At 57.4% G+C, this 18721-nt stretch overlaps 2 protein-coding genes across 3 annotated transcripts; both read left to right on the top strand.

Moving 5' to 3' along the window:
- The first annotated feature begins 869 nt into the window (after positions 1 to 869).
- Positions 870 to 14375, top strand: CCDC9 (coiled-coil domain containing 9). 2 transcript variants are annotated; one of them, XM_027515350.1, is made up of 15 exons: positions 870 to 974; positions 2634 to 2707; positions 2835 to 2939; positions 4668 to 4763; positions 4936 to 5184; positions 6835 to 6918; positions 7016 to 7189; positions 7735 to 7916; positions 10060 to 10106; positions 10229 to 10361; positions 10812 to 10902; positions 10994 to 11384; positions 11707 to 11799; positions 12832 to 12881; positions 13447 to 14375. In XM_027515350.1, the coding sequence occupies exons 2-15, from the start codon at positions 2705 to 2707 to the stop codon at positions 13462 to 13464; spliced, it is 1716 nt and encodes a 571-aa protein (XP_027371151.1). In that variant the 5' UTR covers positions 870 to 974; positions 2634 to 2704; the 3' UTR covers positions 13465 to 14375. The 2 variants fall into 2 exon arrangements, with proteins under 2 accessions (XP_027371151.1, XP_027371152.1); XM_027515351.1 differs by lacking the exons at positions 11707 to 11799; positions 12832 to 12881; positions 13447 to 14375 and having other exon boundaries at positions 10994 to 11591.
- A 160-nt stretch (positions 14376 to 14535) lies between these two features.
- On the top strand, positions 14536 to 15380 carry INAFM1 (InaF motif containing 1). Its single transcript, XM_027515352.1, has one exon. The coding sequence runs from the start codon at positions 14593 to 14595 to the stop codon at positions 15028 to 15030; it is 438 nt and encodes a 145-aa protein (XP_027371153.1). The 5' UTR covers positions 14536 to 14592; the 3' UTR covers positions 15031 to 15380.
- The last annotated feature ends 3341 nt before the right edge of the window (positions 15381 to 18721 follow it).

Here is an 18721-nt window from a genome sequence, read left to right as displayed (position 1 = left end):
TGTTTTAGACCACAAACTAAATTTATCACCAATCTCAGGAAATCTGGTCTGCCCACTTACAACTGTCATCACCTCCTGTAAGGGTGTTCCATAGCATTTATCGTCACTTGTAACAATAAATTATGTCTAAGCTTTGTTTAATGTATGTAACCCTCTTGACTCTGTAGCCAAACCCAGTAGATCCTCCTCTGAGCATCTTCCAGTTCCCTAGAAGCACCAGTTCACCCACCACAGGGCCTTTGCACAGGCTGTGTCCCCTGCCTTGACAGCCACCCCCTCACTCTATCCTCATCTCTCTCACAAGACATCCCCACAGTTCTGTTTTCTGTCATTTCACATGGACTTGTGCCTTCCCTCAAGAGTCCAGGGATGGGGTCTGCCTTGTTCATCACCTTAACCCCCACTTCCCTATCCCCCCAGTACAGAGCTGGCACTCAATGCTGATTCAGAGGATGAAGGAGAGATTCTTTCCATTGAAAACTGTGAGCTCCTACAACTAACTATAAGGTTTCACTGGCAGGAGGGTGGGGGACCCCCGCCCACCTCCCAGCACAAGCTGGCAGGTCAGGCTTTCAGGAGTCAGTCCAGCGCCTGGCACTACTTGTAGGAACCAAGAAAGACGAGACGCAAATAGAGACCAGAGAGAGGATGGTGTTTTCTTTCCCTGGAATGAGGTCATTCAGGTAGAAGACAGTAGAACAAGCTTGCAGAACACTCTGTGCACCCGCTCAGCCCACTCCCGCTTCACCGGCGTGGGGGGTTCGGAGGAGGGGGGGTTGGGAGGAGGGGGAGTTGGAGAGGAGGAGCGCCGCGCCTTTAAGGCTCCCGGAAACAGGCCTGCAAGACCGGAAGTAACCCGCTTTAGTTCCCTTCTTCACGTGGTGCAGGCCGGAAGTGACGCGCGTGGCCCGGGAGCTGCAGACGCGGAGGCCGACGGAGCCGGAGTAGCGGACGCCGCGGGGTCTCCGGGACAGGTGACCGGGGGAGGGGGCCGGGAGCGCGCCCGGAGAGGGCGGGGCCTGATGCCCCACGTGGGGGGAGCGGGCGCCGGCGCTGGCGGGGTAGCCCGCCGCCCGCGGGGCGGGGTCAGAGTACTCCGTGGGGGGCGGGGACTGGACGCCCACATGGGAAGCTAGAAGGGTGCTGAGGGGGCGGGCCGTCGGTGGGGCAGGGCCTGGGTGGGCCGGGCTCCGGACGCGTGCGGAGCTTTGGTGGGCAGCTGGGGCGGGCCCGAAAAAAGTTATGCCGCGGCTGGGGGCGGGGCCAAATAGTACCCGGCGGACTAGGAGCGGGGCCGGAAAGTTTCGCGTGTTCTGGAAGTGGGTCCTGGAAGTCAGGGGCGGGGCCAGGGGCTGACCCGAGGGTCGGGGCGGGGCCAGGCGCCGGTAGGGCGGAGCCAAAAAGTTGCGCAGGAACCCGGCCGCTGAGCCAGAATTTAGGGGCGCCGGGTACGGGGCCAGATACGGGGCCAGATACTGACGTGCGGAGCGGGGGCGGAGCCAGGGGGCGTGACCAGAGGCTGGGCTCAGCAAATCGGAGGCGGGGCCAAAGTGTTGGCTGGTGAGCCGGGGGCGGGACCGGTGCCAGAAGGCGAGGAGGAGGGGGCGGGTTTAGGCTGCTGCCTGGGGCTCCTGTGGGCGGGACCAGGAAGTTGGCCGGGGCGGTCGGACGCCGGAAGGGGGTGGGATTAGTGACGCGAATGTGGGCGGGGCCAGAGGTTTGGCGGGGAAGGCGGGGCCGGAAAGTTTGCCTCTCTTCGGGGCGGGGCTGTGGCGTTCTGGACCGGGTGGAGACTGGAGCCTTTCCCTAGAAAGCCGCGTGAGGGCGGGGCAGTTTTGTCTGCGCCTGGGCGGGGAGGGTATTCACCCGGGAGACCGAACCAGACCCGGGAAGCCTCGCCACGGGGTCCTGGGTCTGTTGGAGGAATCTTTGTTGGGGTGCTGGCGGCGGGGCTTTAATATCCCTGAAGGTAGGGGCAGCGAATAGGAATGGGGCTCGGACTATTTTTTGAGTGTAGGGTTGTAAGACGTCACTGAAATTCCGGGGGAAGAGTTAGGTGTAGATTATTAAACGGGATGTGAGCAGCACCAGGTTGGGCGTGGGGAGTCGGGCTTTCTCGCTTAGGTCATGGGAGAGGCTCTTCCTAAAGCTCTCTTGGGGTAGAGGCCTGGGTTTTAAACTCCCGGCACAGGGGTGTGGAGACTGAACTAGGATTTTCGTTTTGAAGGGAGCAGTGTCGGGTGTTTCCCTAAGTGGTGGGGCGGGCCCAGAACTTTCCCAGGGCGTGTGTGACTACATTGTTTACAGAGGAATGGATGGGTCCAAAATCCTCTGGAGAGTACTGAGTCTAAACTTTTCCTGGTAGAGGGTGGGCTAGAAGAGGGGCTTCGAGAAGAGGGACTGGGAGTGAGGGCGAGAATTCCCTTGGAGTGAAGGGTGTGTGTCTGTGTGTGTATGTGTCCCTTGGAGTGAAGGGTGTGTGTCTGTGTGTGTGTGTCCCTTGGAGTGAAGGGGTGTGTGGTGTGTGTGTGTGTGTGTGGGTGCGCACATTTGAGGAGCCCCCAGTCTGGGACAGGAAGAGACAGATTGAGTGGAGCCATTGGCCTTAGTCCTTCTGTTCCCTCTGCCCTCAGGAGCCCCCAGTGCTGTGTCCAGATTCTGCAGGGGAGGTTTGCTGGGACCCAGGTCCCACCCTGCCAGTGGAATGGTGAGAAGAAAAATGGGGTGTTTGAGATCTGAGCTTTGGGGCAGGGGGCTTGGGAGGAGAGGTTCCCGGCCCACAGACCCTGGGGCGGGTAGAGATTTCCAGTCTCTTATCTGTCCGCCCCTCTCAGTCAGCCGCACTGGATCTGAAATCGAAGGAGGAGAAGGATGCTGAGCTGGACAAGAGGATCGAGGCTCTTCGGCGGAAGAATGAGGCCCTCATCCGGCGCTACCAGGTGCCCTAGCCCCGCCCTGGGAGACCCCATCCCCTCTCCTCCCCGCAGTGAGTTTCCCTCACCTCTCCCTTCCTTAAAACGTTTTCATGACTCCTCATCACTGTCAGGGTAAAAGCCGAGGGCCTTAGCCTGGGATTCCTCCTTTCATTCCATCATTGGTTTGTTCGTTCACAAATATTCACCAGGGCCCATTGCTCAGTGGCACTGTGGTGGCAGCGGTGATGGAGGGGACCCCGGGCCTGCCTTTCCAGGGCTCACAGGCCAGTAGGGGCCCAGCCATGGCTTCAGTCAGTGATGAGCGAGTGGGCCAGCCTGGGATGGAGGAGCTCAGGGTTCTTTGAGAGCCCAGGTGGGGCTCTTCACCCAGCCTGGGGGATATTAAGGAGGACTTCCTGGAGGAGGGGATTCTGAGACTTGAAAGGTGAGTAGATGTTAGCCGGTCTTTTTTTTTTTTGGCTGCACTGCATGTCTTGTGGGGAGTCTTAGTTCCCTGATTAGGGACTGAATCCAGGCCCATGAAAGGGGAGCATGGGGTCCTAACCACTAGACCACCAGGGAAGTCCCAGCTAGTTGAAAAGGAGAGCAGAACACACTTCACACAGAGGGGACAGTTTGTGCAAAAACTTGGAGCTTAAAGTTGGAGGGTCAGATGGAGGATATTGACCTGGAGAGACCCTCTGGGGCCCGGCCACGCAGGGCTCAGAAGGCCATAAGGCTAAGAGTTTGGACTTTTTCCTAAGGACACTGGGGAGCCATCGAGGGCTTTGAGTGGAAGTGGGGCCAGGTCAGAATAGGTTTGTAGGAGGACTCCTTTAGTTGCTGTGTGGTGGTAGATGGGAGGAGAGGACTCTGGAGACAAGGAGGAACCTGGGGCAGGGACTTTGAGGGGGGCGAGGGGTGGGGGCCATACGGAGAGGAGGTGCCTGGCCTGGGACAGGGCTGTTGGGAGGGACTCAGTGACTGATGGGCGGTGGCGGGAGAGGATCTAGGATGAGGCCCAGGTCCCTGTCACAGGTGTCAGAGTAGGTGTTGGGGCTGTCCCTGAGATAGGAGGAGTAGGTTTCATTTATTCATTCTTCATGCATTCATTCATTTAAAAAAAAAAAAAGGATGTTGAGCCTCTGTTGTGTGCCAGGCGGTGTTCCAGGCTTGGGGTATACATCAGTGAACAATACAGATATCCCTGACGCAGAGTAGATTCTGTTATGGGGAGGAACCAGATAAGAAGCAAAATAGACATAATGTCATGATGTGAAGGGGGCAGGTGGTGTGTGGAGAATGGCAGGCGAGCTGGTCAGGGTAGGCCTTCCTGAGAAGGGGACCTTTGAGCAGAGACCTGCAGGAGGTGAGGGATTGGAGAATCTATGGAGAAGGGGCATTTCCAGCAAAGGGAACAGCAGGTGCAAAGGCCCTGAGGCAGGTTTGAACCTAGTATGTTCCAGGTACAGTGAGAGGGTCACAGTGAGCCAGAGGAGAGAGTGGGAGATGAGGATGGGATGGTAACGAGACCACACCCTATGAAGCCCCATTGGCTGTGGGGGAGCCTTTGGCTCAGAGGGTCTGAGCAGGGGCACCGCCTGGTTCGCTTAGAGGGAAGAAGTGACCAGCTTTCTTGTCTAGAGCTCCAGACAGAGGTCTGCGCTGGGGCCGACCTGGGGCTATTCAGGGGGCTGTGGGAATCTGGCTGGTACACAGGACCCCTGATAGCCGCTATCTCTGATCTCCCAGGAGATTGAGGAGGATCGGAAGAAAGCTGAACTGGAGGGAGTAGCAGTGACAGGTCCCCGGAAGAGCCGCTCGGTGGAGAAGGAGAATGTGGCAGTGGTGAGCTCCACGCCAGGGTGGGACTCGAGAGGACGGGCGGGTGAGAGTGAGACCTAAGAGCCTTCCCCGCTGCCCCAGGCCTGTGGGGCCTCGACCCTGGCAGCCGCCCTCTGGGCCTGTGGTGTCCTGGTCTCCCTGCCCCAGTGACCTTTCCCCTCTTCCCCCTTTCCAGGAGAAGAACCTGGGTCCTTCCCGGAGGTCTCCAGGGACCCCTCGGCCTCCAGGGGTCAGCAAGGGAGGCCGGATCCCCCCTCAGCATGGAGGCCGGGCAGGCATGGGCCGGACATCCCGCAGCTGGGAAGACAGTCCCGGGGAGCAGCCTCGGGGAGGTGCTGGGGGCCGCAGCCGGAGGGGTCGGGGCAGGGGGTCCCCTCATCTCTCTGGAGGTGGCGATGCCTCGACTGCCGACCGCAAATCCAAGGTAGGAGCCGAGGGGGCTGACGTCTGCCTGACGTCCATTGGGAAGGCTCAGTGTTGCCTGTTGCTCTTTCTGTTCTGCTCACAAATGGATTTTCTCCTTCATCCGTCGTTTACTGTCTCTGTTTTCTTTTTTGGACCCTCGCTCCGGTTCTTTTTCATCTCTTTCCCTTTCTTCTTCTCTCCCCCAGACCAGCTCTGTGGTCCTTGTCTCTTTCTGTCTCCCATTTTGTGCTCTGCTGTGTGCTTGGTCATCTGCCTTCCCTACCCTTTGTCTCTTTTTGGTGGTATCTGGTGGGTTCTGTCCAGCGTGCGTGCTTTGCTCATTCGTGTGTGCGTGCACATTGCTCTCTCTCTGTCATTCCCTGAATTAGTTGGTAGGGAGCGGTGAGGTTCTTACTGTACCTGCTCTCAGCACCCCACCACGCAGATTAGCAGAGGGGGAAGTTGCCAAGCCTGGTCATTTAGAGGACAACTTTCTATGAGTTCCGTGTCCTTGGGCAGCTCACTTCCCCTCTAGGAGATTCCAGTTCTCACTCTTAAATAGGAATGAAAATCAGGTTTAAAGTTTTTCATAAGCATCGTGTGACATCAGGCATAGAAACCCTCAGATTAAACGCTCAATGTATGTTGCTTAAGGATGTTTAGAAAGACGCCAAAGTGCCATGGCGTTAATCAAATGGAAGTTTATTTCTCTCTTGTATGCTGAGTCTTGGAAATGCAAGTGTTCCCAGCATCTTGGGCACATGCTCATCTAAAATTCTGTTGTCACCTGGGGGGGGGGAAATTGACCTAAGAAAGGGAGGAGAGAGGATCGTGGGGGTCACCTGGCCATCTGTCAGGTTGTTACTGTGGCAGCCAGTGCAGGGGTCCCCAGCCCCTCTCCCAGGTTCAGCATTTTGCCAGAAGGATTAACAACTGAGATTTATTACAGGGAAAGGATAGAAAGCAAAATCAGTAAAGGGAAAAGGCCCATGAGCCAGAGTCTGGAGGATACCAGGCACTAGCTTCCAAGAGTCTGCGTCCAGTGGAGACACAAATTGTTGTTTAGTCACTGAGTTGTGTCTGCCTCTGTGACCCCGTGGGCTGTAGCCCGCCAGGCTCTTCTGTTCATGGGATTTTCCAGGCAAGAATACTGGAGTGGGTTGCCATTTCCTACTCCAGGGGATCTCCCCCCCCCACCCAGGGATCAAACCTGTGTCTCCTGCATTGGCAGGCAGATTCTTCACCACTGAGCTGCCAGGGAAGCCCAAAGACACATAGGCTGCACTTAATTGTTCTTCATTGACAACATATGTCAAAGTTCATCTACTGGGGGCTCATTAGAGAGCTAGTACCCAGGCTTCTTATCCGAGGCTGGTCACATAGGTCCCCTCTGCCTAGTACACACCCAAATTCCAGACCCTAGAAGGAAAGTGGGTGTTCAGCATACACTGTATTGTTTGCAGAAAAAGTCTAGGCACGTGGAGCCCCGCTTACTGGTTAACTGTTGACAGGACGTGCAGAGAGCCAGTGTCCAGGTGCCAGCCAGGGGCTGCCTTGCATAACAGGTCTAAGGAGGGAGCCTCAGATGGTGACGAACGCTCAGATTGAGTGGTTCTTTCTGACGCTCTGTGTGTGTCTCTCTTTGTCCTCCCCTCCTCCCCCGAACAAGGAGTGGGAGGAGCGGCGGAAGCAGAACATCGAGAAGATGAACGAGGAGATGGAGAAGATTGCAGAGTACGAGCGCAACCAGCGGGTCAGTGCCACGGGCGCCCCCTGGCTGCGGGGCGGAGCTGCCGGGTCGGGGGAGCGCTCCAACCCCCCCACCCCCGACTAACTCCGCTTGCCCGCAGGAAGGCGTGCTGGAGCCCAACCCGGTGCGGAACTTCCTGGACGACCCCCGGCGACGCAGTGGGCCCCTGGAGGAGCCTGAGCGGGACCGCCGGGAAGGCAGCCGCCGGCACGGGCGCAACTGGGGGGGCTCTGACTTTGAGCGGGTGCGCTACGGCCTCGAGCAGGAGCGGCAGGTGGGTGCGGGCGGCTGGGCCATGACTGCTGCCCAGCAGCCGGTCCCTGGGTTCCACGGGGAGGGATGTGTGTTGAATGCGGGGCTCAGAGTAGGAAGAGGCTGCAGCCCTACGCTCAGGCTACCCTCCAGTTGATGGTTGCCCCAGAGCCATACTACCTTCTTTTTGTAGCTTTATGATCTGTTTTGGTGTGATTTTCCTCCTTACTAACGTTAATGATGTTTACTGGGTACCGGTCGAGGGCCAGGCACTGTTTAGGGTGCTGGGGCTAAATCAGTGGCCATGTAATAAGATGTCAGATAATGCTGAACGTTGGGAAGAAGGCTCCAGCCCAGCCAGGTGAGGGCACGGAGAATAGAAAAGGATCTGGGGTGGCCTCTCTGAGGTGCCACGTGAGCAGATACGGCTTTGATCTCCATCCTGTCACCTCCTCCTCCTATGACCTTGAGCCAGGGGCTCTACCCAGGAGCTTAGAAGGCCTCAGGAAAGGGGTGCAGGGGCGAGAGTGGTGGGCGGAGCCCTGACTGCCCATCTGCTTGGGGCAGGGCCGCCGGGCCGGCCTGGGCGGCGCCGGGGACATGACGCTCTCCATGACTGGCCGAGAGCGGTCTGAGTATCTGCGCTGGAAGCAGGAGCGGGAGAAGATAGACCAGGAGCGGCTGCAGAGGCACCGCAAGCCCACCGGCCAGTGGCGGCGGGAGTGGGATGCTGAGAAGACGGATGGCATGTGAGTCTCCGCCCTGCCCACCCCTGTGGGGCTCCTCTGCCTTCGCGCTGACTTCTGACTCCTTGGCCTTTCTTGGGTTTCTCATCGTGTGTATCAGTTAGCACGAGCTGGGTAACACTGCATAACCATCGCCAAATCTCAGGGCCACAGAAAGCGTTTCTTTTTCTTAAACACCTAAAGCATTTTGTATTGGGGTATTGCCAGTGTAACAACAGATGTTGTGATAGTTTCAGGTGAACGGCAGAAGGACTCAGCCATACTTTTTTACAACCGTTTGTTTATTTATGTATTGGCTGCGTCGGGACTCAGTTATGGTGTGTAGGCTCTTCACTGTGACCCGCAGGCGCCAGGGGGCCTGGGCTCAGCTCTTGCGGGAGGCAGGCTTAGTTGCTCCAAGGCCTGTAGGGTCTTAGCTTGCCCGATCAGGGATTGAGCCCAGATCCTCTGCCCTGGAAGGTGGATTCTTAACCACTGGACCGCCAGGGAAGTCCCGAAACATTTCTTTTTCCTGTGCTCACCGGTCTTCTAAGTTGGGCTGATTCAGGCTGGACTGGAAGCTGTGGGTCCAGCTGGGGTTGAACTCACTTCTGCCCTGCATGTGTGCATTCTAGGGTTCACGCTGAGGGATGGGGCTACTGGGGGAAGCACTGGCCATAGTATTGGCAGATGTGCAGGAGGGAGAGTGAGACACTTCCCCGTTCTGTTAGCCCCAGCAGACCCCACCTTGCTGTGGCAGGAAATTAAACTGTCAGCTCGATAGTACTGCCGTGGTTCTACAGCCAAGGGTGCGGATGTGAGTTCTCATGCAGGGAGGGCATGAAGAATTACAGCGATGGCCCCTTGGCATCCTCCCTTCATCCCTCTAACTGTGTCCCCCACCTACCCAAGCACCTTATCCTGGTGGCATTATTATTCTCAGGTCTGACTCTGTTGCTTTTCGGGTCCCAGGAAACATCCCATTAGTCAAAGCAAAGGCATCATCCACAGGAGGGCTAACTGCCATAGCAAAGGTGGAGAAGATTCCGGAAGAGCTGTTGAACGGCAGTCTTAAGATGGACAGCTGTCGTTTTTACATCATCCTCTATCCTTTGCCACAGCGTTGGCTAAAGAGGATCTTGTCTGTGTGCCTGGAGGTCGGAGCATTTATTTTTGGATTGTGAGCTAAGCCTTTGCCAGCGTGAGAAACATTTTGCACAGATACCGTAGCTGATGTTTCTGAGGGGGAGGCAGGTGAGCTTTTTGGAGATGTTCTTGGGCTTAAGACTGAGAAAGTCCTCTTACGTCCCCACAGCAGCCTGCATCAAGTCTCAGGTTTGCATTGAATAGAGCAAATTGTGCAGTGAATAGAGCTAATGTCACATGCTGAAGAATAATGAAGCAGAGTATGGAGAGGTTTGGAGGCTTCTGTTTTAGACCTAGATAATGTATGTAATTGGGCTTCCCAGGTGGCACTAGTGGTAAAGAACCCGCCTGCCAATGCAGGAGATGTAAGATATGAGGATTCAGTCCCTGGGTCAGGAAGACCCCCTGGAGGAGTGCATGGCAACCCACTCCAGTATTCTTGCCTGGAGAATCCCATGGACAGTGGAGCCTGGTGGGCTGCAGTCCATGGGGTCGAAAAGAGTTGGACACAACTGAAGCAACTTAGCATGCAACACAGTGTATGTAATAATACGTGATTGGAAAGGTTAGGAAGGCCTCTGAGTTGAGGCCTGAAGAAGGTAACGGAGCGGGCCCCGGAGAGATCGGAGGAAGCGAGCCCCAGAAGCAGCACGTGCAAAGGTCATGCGGCAGGAGCTCTGTGGTAGGAGAACTTGCTAAGCTCGGGAGGTGAGAGAGAGAGATTTAGATGAGGCTGGACAGGAAGCTGGCGATGTTGAACTTGCACATTCTTGTTGAGGTGGGGAATTGCTGTCAAATACTGACCGTTTTTCTGCGTTTGTACTACCATGTCACACCTGCCTTTTGTCTTTCACCTGATTCTGAGCTTTAATCAGTGACATGCTCCCCCATTCGGTTGATGACCTTGTGGTCTGTGATCTTGATTTCTAACCATGGCCCCCACCTCCCCCAGTGACTCTTCCCGCCCTACCTGTTCTCCCTGTGCCACCAGCTGCCTGCTCACCCCTTTCTCTTTACCCAGGTTCAAGGATGGCCCAGCTGTGGCCCTGGAACCATCCCACCGCTATGGTGAGTGGGAGTTCTTGGGTGGGGTGAGGCAGCTGGCTGGGCCGGGGGAGTTGGGGCAGGGTGGGGTGGGGGTAGCTTGTACTGTGCCCTCCACCCCTGACTTCCCCTGGGTTTTGTTGCAGATGACCAGGCTTGGGCCCGGCCCCCCAAGCCCCCCACTTTCAGGGAGTTCCTGTCCCAGCACAAAACTGAGGTCAGCCGCAGAAAGAAGAAGAGCAGCCGACCCCAGCCTAAGGCGGCGCCCCGTGCCTACAGGTGGGGGCCCCCTTCCCCTTGCACGTGCACAACCCTAGCGGGCCTGTGTGCCTCTACCCCTGCTTGTTCTCTGGCTGTGGGTTTTGGGGATATTTCTGTCCTTTCTTGGCCCTAGCTGTCTCTCAGGCACTTGTCTCCCTGTGGGTCAGGCACTTGGTTTCGGGGGTGTCGGGGCCTGGCTGTCACTTTACCCTCATCTGTCCCCTCCTGCCCTCCCACCCGTCTCTTCTGCCTGCCTGGCCCCTCTCTGCCTGGTCACCTCTGACACTGGGACACACGCCCTGTTTCCTCCTCGGTGCTCTAGCCTGCCGGCTCCTTGTCTGGAAATCCCGAAGACCCGCTCTCTCCACCTGTTGAATTTTGCAGCTCCATGTCTGGGGACGAGCCTGGTGTGGGAAGCCCCTTCCTCCTGTCCATCTGGGTTTTATTCCTTTCCTCTGTGCCCTCCAGTGACCACGATGACCGCTGGGAGATGAAGGAGGCCATGTCCACAGCTCCTGAGCCCCCGCAACCTGCTCTCCCCAAGGAGGCGCCCACGCAGGTAGGGCGGACTGTCAGCTCCCGGCAGGCAGCACGGTGTGGGGGTGCCTGGGGCCTGCAGCCTCTCCCTGACCTGCCTTGTGTTCTCTCAGCTGCCTGAGACCCCAGCCCCTGCCCATCGACCTCCTGAGGATGAGGGCGAGGAGGGCGAGGATGAGGGGGAGGATGAGGAGTGGGAAGACGTGAGTGAGGATGAGGAGGAGGAGGAGGAGATCGAGGAAGAAGAGGAGGCTGATGATGAGGAAGAAGAACCAGCCGGAGATCACCAACCCCAGGAGGCTGAGCCCAGCGGGAGCCCCGCCAGGGAACATGGTGACAAAGAGACCGCCAGGCCGGAAGAGCCCCTGCCGCTCCCCCAGGCCCCTGCCACGCCTTCCAGCCCCTTCTCGCCCCCCGGGGGCCACCAGCCTGTGTCCGACTGGGGTGAAGAGATGGAGCTGAATTCTCCCCGGACCGCCCACCCGGCAGATGCTGTCTCTCCGGGTGAGGCCTGGCCGTTTGAAAATGCATGAAGCTGGCTGCTTGTGTGTGTGCTCGAGGGGTGCATGGAGGACCCTGGGACCCCGTGTGCCCTGGTGGCTAGGGAGGACAGTCCATGCCTGTCTCTAGAAGGCCCACCCCCAGATCCTGCCCTGCCCTGAGCCATTCAGAGTGCCCTCCCCAATAAAGAGATCACTTCCTCAAATGACACTTCCACGTGTGTCCTTAAACCCCCTCTCACTCCCCCAGAGCCTTTGTCTTGGTGGGGGGCGGGGGGGTGGTATTTGGAGGGGAATGGGCTTGATTGGGCCTCCCCCTTTCCCAGGAGGTGACCAGCCAGCCCCTGCCTCCTTGGAGAGTGGGCCCAGCGCCCCAGGAGCCCAGAAAGCTGAAGAGGAGGGGTCTGAGGCAGCTCCAGGTTGGGGGAGTGGCTGGGGTGGTGGAGGTGGCTTTCCTTCCGCTTCCTCTTGGGTTGAGGGGAGGAGGGTTTGGGGGCAGTAGAATGGAGTAGATGCGTCTCCATTATGGGTGTGGGGTAGCTGCTGGCCCGGGGATGGGGCGAGGGGGGCGGGGCTAGGCTGCTGGGTGGGAACGAATCCAGGGTCAAGGGGGTGGAGCTATAGGGAGGACCTCCCGGAGGAGCCACTAGGAATTGAGTGTGTTTGGGGGTGAGGGGGTGGAGCCAGGGTGGGATTAGGAGGTAGAGGGCTACCCCAGGGGTTCTGCAAAGTAATCTAGAAACAAGGGGGTGGGTTAAATTGATAGGAGCTCAGAGCAGGATTTGAAATACAAATCGGTCAAAAAGAACCGGGGAGGAGTAATGGATCTAGCTGTGGGTGTGGTTACAGTTTGGAGGTGTAAATTAGTAAATGGGGTAAATTAGAAATACGTAACATATTGAGGTAAAAATTGTGGAGTCTAGCGGACCTGGAGCAACAGGCAGAACCCAGTCTCCCACCTCCACCAGGCGGAAGCCGGGTTGTGGACCTCCGACCTCCCCAAGGAGTAGGGGTTAGGATTTGGGGGCATAGCCAAGGAAGGTCTGGTTAGGACTCAGAAGGTGGGCAAGGGAAGTGGAGGTAGATCCTGTAGGGCAGGCTTGCTAGAGGTTGGCATATGTCCGTGGGGTGAGTCTGGGATGGGAGAGGACAGAGTTTAGGATGGCGGATGAGGTCGGGGCATCCGGAGCGCTTTGTCTTTGGGTCACGTGACTTCGATCTCGCTCTGTCAGATTATGTATTCGATTGTAAACAGGGATCTGTTGCGGGGGGTGTGTGTCTCCGTAGATCCTCTCCGAGGATTAAAGGAGCCTGAGACTCGTAAACCGCTTAACGCAGGGTGGGCGGCAGCCAGGGTTGGTGGGGCAGAGGGGCGGGGCTAGGGTGTTCGGGGCCGGCGGTGGGGGGCGGGGTTACTGTTGCCCTCAGGTGACCGCCCCTTCTCTTCGCAGAGGCGGACCCCGAGGGCCAAGAGACAGCAGAGATCGCCGACTTCCAGAGGGTGCGTTTCTGCAAGGTGGTAGCGGCCGCTTCGCCACCGGGGGCCGCCCGCTGACCGCGCCCGCCGACTGCGGCCTTCGCGCTCTGCACTAACCTTCCGCCGCCTCGCTCCTCTACCCTCTGCTTCCGCCACTCCAGCCAGGAGAGGGTTAAATGTAAGGGCGGGGGGAGGAGCCAGGGATAGTGAACCGGGTGGGGCCAGGGCAATAGTCCAGTCTCACAAATAGGGGGCGCCGTGGCACCAGGGTGTCTTGAGACACCCCTGAGTTACCCACTTTTGGAGGCCATGGGGGTATAGGTGCCAGTTCCCGGGCCGTTTTCCGCCTCCAGGAGCTTACATCTGGGGCATGGCTTAATAACCGGTGACTCTTGACGGACCTGATTTCCCCGGCCGCAGAACTGGTCCTTATTAAACGCAGTGCTTCCGCTAACCTTTGAACTGTGTTTCTGGCGGGGGCAGGCTGGGTTGCTGTGCTTGTGGGTTTGTCCGTGGTGACAGAGGCGGGAGGAAGGGGCTCGCTCTTTCTCCACCCCCCTGATACGTCTTCCCTCCCCCCCTCCCACAGGCCTCCCCGAATTCCTGAAGACGCTGCTGGGAGGGGACTGACGCTTCCCCGCCTTGATGGGGAGGGGGCGGCAGGAGGGGCTTAGTCTGGATCTCCGAGCTGTGCTCTGTCCTCCCCGAAGCCCACTTTGGACCCCATGGTTTTAGAGAGGGAGAAATTGAGGGTGGTGGGGAAGGAGACGGGGAGGGGGCGTGGCTGGGTTGTGGGGCGGAGCTGGAGCTTCGGGGCCTGAATTTAGACCTGAACACAGAAAATGTGGAGGAAGAGGCGCGTCCAGCGAGGGGCGTGGTTAGGGTGTTTGGGGCCCGCATTCTAATGGAGTTTAAAACAAGGAAAGGTGTTAGGAAGTGAGGTAGAACCACAGCGCAGATTTAGATGGGAATCCCTAACGCTGGTGTGGGGCGCAGCCAGCAGCAGAGAGCTTGGTTTAGAATGGGGTGCTCAAACTAGTGGAGTGAGGAGGAGAAAAGAGGCGGAATCTGGATTGAAGATAGATGAGGGTAGGGGGAGAAGACGGCGAAATCGAATGCTGGAGTAGCGTTTAACTTGGCTAAAGGCACATTACAACTGGGGCAGGACTTAAAAGGCTTGAGCTTGGCAAGGGAGCGGCGGAGCTAGATGCCGGGGAGAAGTCTGAGTTCCGAAAGGGAATGGGTAGGGCGTGGGGAGGAGAAGAAAAGAGAGCGGAGGTAAGCTCCGGGGCCGGTATAACACCGAAGCCTGGTAGAAGTCGGCTGGGCCGAGACCAACGTTTGAGAAAAAGCGAGGTATTGCATGCTTGGGGCGGGGTCAGAACGCTGTGGTTAAGCCTTAGCTTGCTAGTGTTTGGCCGGAGGCTGAGGAGGGGGCGGGACTAGAGCGCGGAAGAGGCCCGCCCTGCAGGGGCGGGCCCACGCTGGCGGGGGCGGGGTTGGACGGGGGAGAGTTAGAGGCCGCAGGAGGCCCGCCTACGCGGGGGCGTGGCCACGCTGGCGGGGGCGGGGTTGGACGGGGGAGAGTTAGAGGCCGCAGGAGGCCCGCCTACGCGGGGGCGTGGCCACGCTGGCGGGGGCGGGGTTGGACGAGGAGAGTTTAGCGCGGAGGCGGGCCTCCGGAGGGGGGCGGGCCCTGTGCAGGCTGTGGCTCGGGGCCGAGTGGGCTGCGGGGATGCGGGGCACGAGCTGCGTGGGCGGCGGCGGCGAGAGCCCGGGTGGCGCAGGGCTGAGCGAGGGCCCGCGGGGCCGTTGGCTGCGCCTAGCACCGGTCTGTGCCTACTTTCTCTGCGTCTCGTTGGCTGCCGTGCTGCTCGCTGTCTACTACGGTCTCATTTGGGTTCCCACGCGGCCCCCTGCAGCCCCAGGCGGCCCACCGCCTAGCGCGCAGTCCTCTCCGTGCGGCGGTCGCGCGGGTGCGCTGCCTGCCCCAGCGCCCGCCGCCGCCTCGGTGTCTTGTCTTCTGGGAGCCCCTGGCGGGCCGAGACCCCAGCTCGAGCTGCCGCGCAGCCGCCGCCGCCGCCGACGCCACAGCGACCCCAGCCGCCGCCGCCCGAGCCGCCAGACGCTGGGGGAGACGCCGGAGGCCACAGGGGGGCGAGGACCCGGGTAACCTTCCTTTTCACCCAAAATGGACCGCCAGCCTTCGAGAGCCTGGCGCCCTCGCCGCGGATGCGCCGGTCCCGAATTGGTGTCTGGCTCCTCCTTCATGACATCGTCTAACGTCTGCGGAGCTGTCATCCTGAAGAATGGGGGGCGAAGGGGAGCCGGCCCTGGTTCTCGATCGTCGCAGCTCCTCCGCCGTCAGGCCGGGTCCTCCACCAGGCAGACCCCATACTGATCACTGCCTCCTGCTCCTCCCTCCTAGGATTCTGTGCACGGACCCCTCAGCCTGCCCCTCTCCTTCCTCCCTGAATCTCCGTGTGCATCTATCCACCTGCAATAAACTCCAGCCCCAGATGCCTCGTGCTTGTTTGTCGTGTTGTCTGCAGAGGGGCCTCCCCTCTCAAGTTTGTGAGGGCAAGCCTTTCCTGGCATCAGGGCATCGCCTCTCACTCTGGGTGGGCAATGTGCGTTCTCCCCTTCCCTGGCGGGGTGGTGGTGTCATTTTTTTCTTCCATCGCCATCGTGTATTTTCTGGGTTGGGATGAGAAGACGCTTATCCGCAATAAGGTAGTTGAAGGTCAGACGGTATGAAGGGCTTAGCAGGTTTTTGCATGCTTGCAGAGGACAAGTGCCTCTGGAGGGGAGAAGAGGCCTGGCCTCCGGTAATAGCACAGGAGACAAGACAAGAGATGGGGTGATCTCAGCGAGAACTGGGTTTCTGGGGACTGTGATTTGTATAACTATAGTGTCCGGCACGGAAGCTAAATCACCTGGAGAAGTCAGGATACTGCTGGAAGAGCATGAGTTCACATTCCTGGGAGCTGAGAGATGAGCGTGGACAGGGGTGGTGGTAGGACCCTTCTGGAAATCACAGAGAAAGCTATCAAAGCACCCAGCTGTCTTTGAAGCTTAGTACTGCCTCTCTGGTCTGCAATGTTGCCTGCAAACCAAGGCTGAGCAACCTGAGTCCTGCTAAAAGAGTCAGAAGTGGCTGAGTCTGTTTTCCTACCCAGACGACTAAGGTCTAGCTCTGGGCAGGGTATAGGACCCTAGCCTAAGCAGGAAGTGATTTCATATCTGACCACCTCCCTTGAACTGGAGACTTCCTTAGGATGGTGAAGTGGAGCCTCCTCCTTCAGACTGGGACAGCTGTCCCTCTGTACCCGGCTAGGAACGTCAATCTGTTTACCTCCCCTCCTTCTTTCTACGCCTTCCAGCACCACTTCCCAGAGGGTGTCTCCAGGATGAATGGAATTCAGGAAGCTGGCACCCCTTTCCAGTTAGTATAGATGGTAGTTAGGAGCACTGATCTTGGGGCCAACATACCCAGGTTCAAATCCCAGCTCTTCCTCTCACTAGCTGTGTGACTGGGCAGCTAACCCAACCTCTCTGGTCCTGTAGAATGAAGATGATCATAGTATTTATCTCATAAAGTTTTTCTGAGGATTGAGGAAGCTGGTGATCTGAAGCCTTTAGAGTACCATGACATGTTCTTGCTCACCACTCTCTTCTGTCCGTGGGGCTTTAAAAGCCACAGCTTGGATCCCAAGGGATTGCCAGTCAGTCTAGAGCTCTGGACCTCAGCCAATGGTGAGTTAGAGGGAGGGACTCTATCCTTGTTCCCACCGGCTCCCCTCTCTGATTCTCAACGCTCTTCTCCCAGCCCGTTATCCTGCTCTCTTTTCTCTGTGTTTCCCTCACCACCTTCTCCTCTATCTTCTTTCTGTCTGTTTTTGTCTCTTTGTTTTTCAACGTTTGTGTGTCTCTGTCTCTCTCTCACGTCTCTCCATGTCTGTTTCTATCCCTCACTCTGTTCTGACTCATTTTCTCAGCTCTGATGCTCTTGCTTCAGCTCTCTATTTCTTCTCCCTTCCTCACTTTTCTCCTCCATCTTTTTTTTTTTAACTTTGGGCTGTGCCACATGGCATGTGGGATCTTCCCTGACCAGGAATGGAATGCACCCTCCCCCCCACCCCATTGGAAATGTGGCATCTTAACCACTGGATCAGCAGGAAAGTCCCCTCTCCTAAACATCTCGACCCAACCCTCCTCTCTCTCCCCTAGTTCAGCTCCCCTCACTCCCCTATCTCCTCCCCGCCCCCTCCCTTTTTGGTCTCTCTTCTCTCTTCCTGTTCCTCTCAGGCTCTGTTTTGGTCGCTTTTAATCTTTCATTTAACAAATATTTATGCAGCATTTACCATGTGCCAGGCTCTATTTTAAGCACTGGGGAAACAGCAAACAAAACAGGGAGACATTTATACTCAGTGGAGCCAGTATATCAGTGGGGAGACAGACAAGAAACAGAGATGAATAACTTACGTATGTGTTATGTCAGGTAATAATAAACACAGAGGAGAAAACTAATCAGGGGATAGGGAGTGATGAAGTTTCTGGTTACTGGCTAGAAGCCTCAGAGAAGTGAGGGCAGGACCTGCAGGTCTTGGGGGAATAGTGGTCTAGGGATCGGGAACAGCAAGTGCAAAGGCCCTGAGGCTGGAGGTGCTCAGCTTGTCCAAGGAACGGCAACGATGTCAGTGTGGTTGGACCAGAGTGAATGAGGGGGCTAGAGGGAGGAAAGAGAATGCAGGTAGTTTGTACAGAACCCCATGGGCCGGGGTGAGGAGTTTGGCTTTTAGTGAGGTGGAGGCTTAACCTCTGTTAAGAGGTCCTCTTAACGGGACCCTCTGACTGCCCCGTGGGGAATGAAATGTAGGGCCCAGAAAGGAGATCACTGCGGTGAGTTGGATGAGGGACAATGGTGACTAGACCAGGGTGGTGATGGAGAGGAAAGGAGGGGTGGGTGGTCAAAATGTGTGCGTATGAAATACATATGGCATGTGAAAGAAAGTGAAAAGTGAAGTCGCTCAGTTGTGTCCGACTCTTTGCGACCCCGTGGACTGTAGCCCACCAGGCTCCTCCGTCCATGGGATTCTCCAAGCAAGAATACTGGAGTGGGTTGCCATTTCCTTCTCCAGGGGATCGTCCCAACCTAGTGATCCAACCCAGGTCTCCCACATTGCTGGCAGACGCTTTAACCTCTGAGCCACCGGGGAAGCCCGATACATATGGCATAAAAGTTAATATTTCCACCAGTCTGAACTGTGCAATTCAGGATATTAAGTACAGTGTGTGCAACCATGACCCATCAGTCTGACAGTTGTGAAAGGACAGAGGGAGGGGCTTCCCGGGTGGTCCAGTGGCTAAGACTCTGCACTCCCAATGCAGGGGTCCTGGGTTCGATCCCTGGTGGGGAACTCGATCTCTTAAGAGATTGCATGCCGCAAGTAAAGATCCTGCATGCCCAAACGAAGGTAGAAGATCCCACCTGCCGCAACTAAGGCCCGATGCAGCCAAATAAATAAATATATAAAAAAATAAAAAAGAGAGGAGGGAATGGGTCAGGGGAGCCTCTGGCTGTACGTCTCTGGGTGCGGTGGGGCTTATGTGTCTATGGAGCTGTCCTTGAGAAAGAATTGCCCATCAGAGGACTCCTGGATGGGGCTGCAATGGACTGGTGTTAATACCCACTGTGTTGAGCCCAAGGGAGGCATGGCCTTGGCACCAATGCGGTAGGGCTGTCAGACGGCTGTGCTGTCAACCTTAAAGGGAGAGCTGCTCAGTGCTATTCAATGGCCACCAGAGGGATCTAAACTGTTCCCGGTTCTTTCTGGCCTCATCCCCAAGCGGCTTCACCTGGT

This window comes from Bos indicus x Bos taurus, chromosome 18 (genome assembly GCF_003369695.1).
Source record: "Bos indicus x Bos taurus breed Angus x Brahman F1 hybrid chromosome 18, Bos_hybrid_MaternalHap_v2.0, whole genome shotgun sequence".
Classification (NCBI taxonomy): Eukaryota; Metazoa; Chordata; class Mammalia; order Artiodactyla; family Bovidae; genus Bos; species Bos indicus x Bos taurus.
Note: the sequence above shows the minus strand (reverse complement) of the source record. Positions and strands in the feature narration are given on the sequence as shown.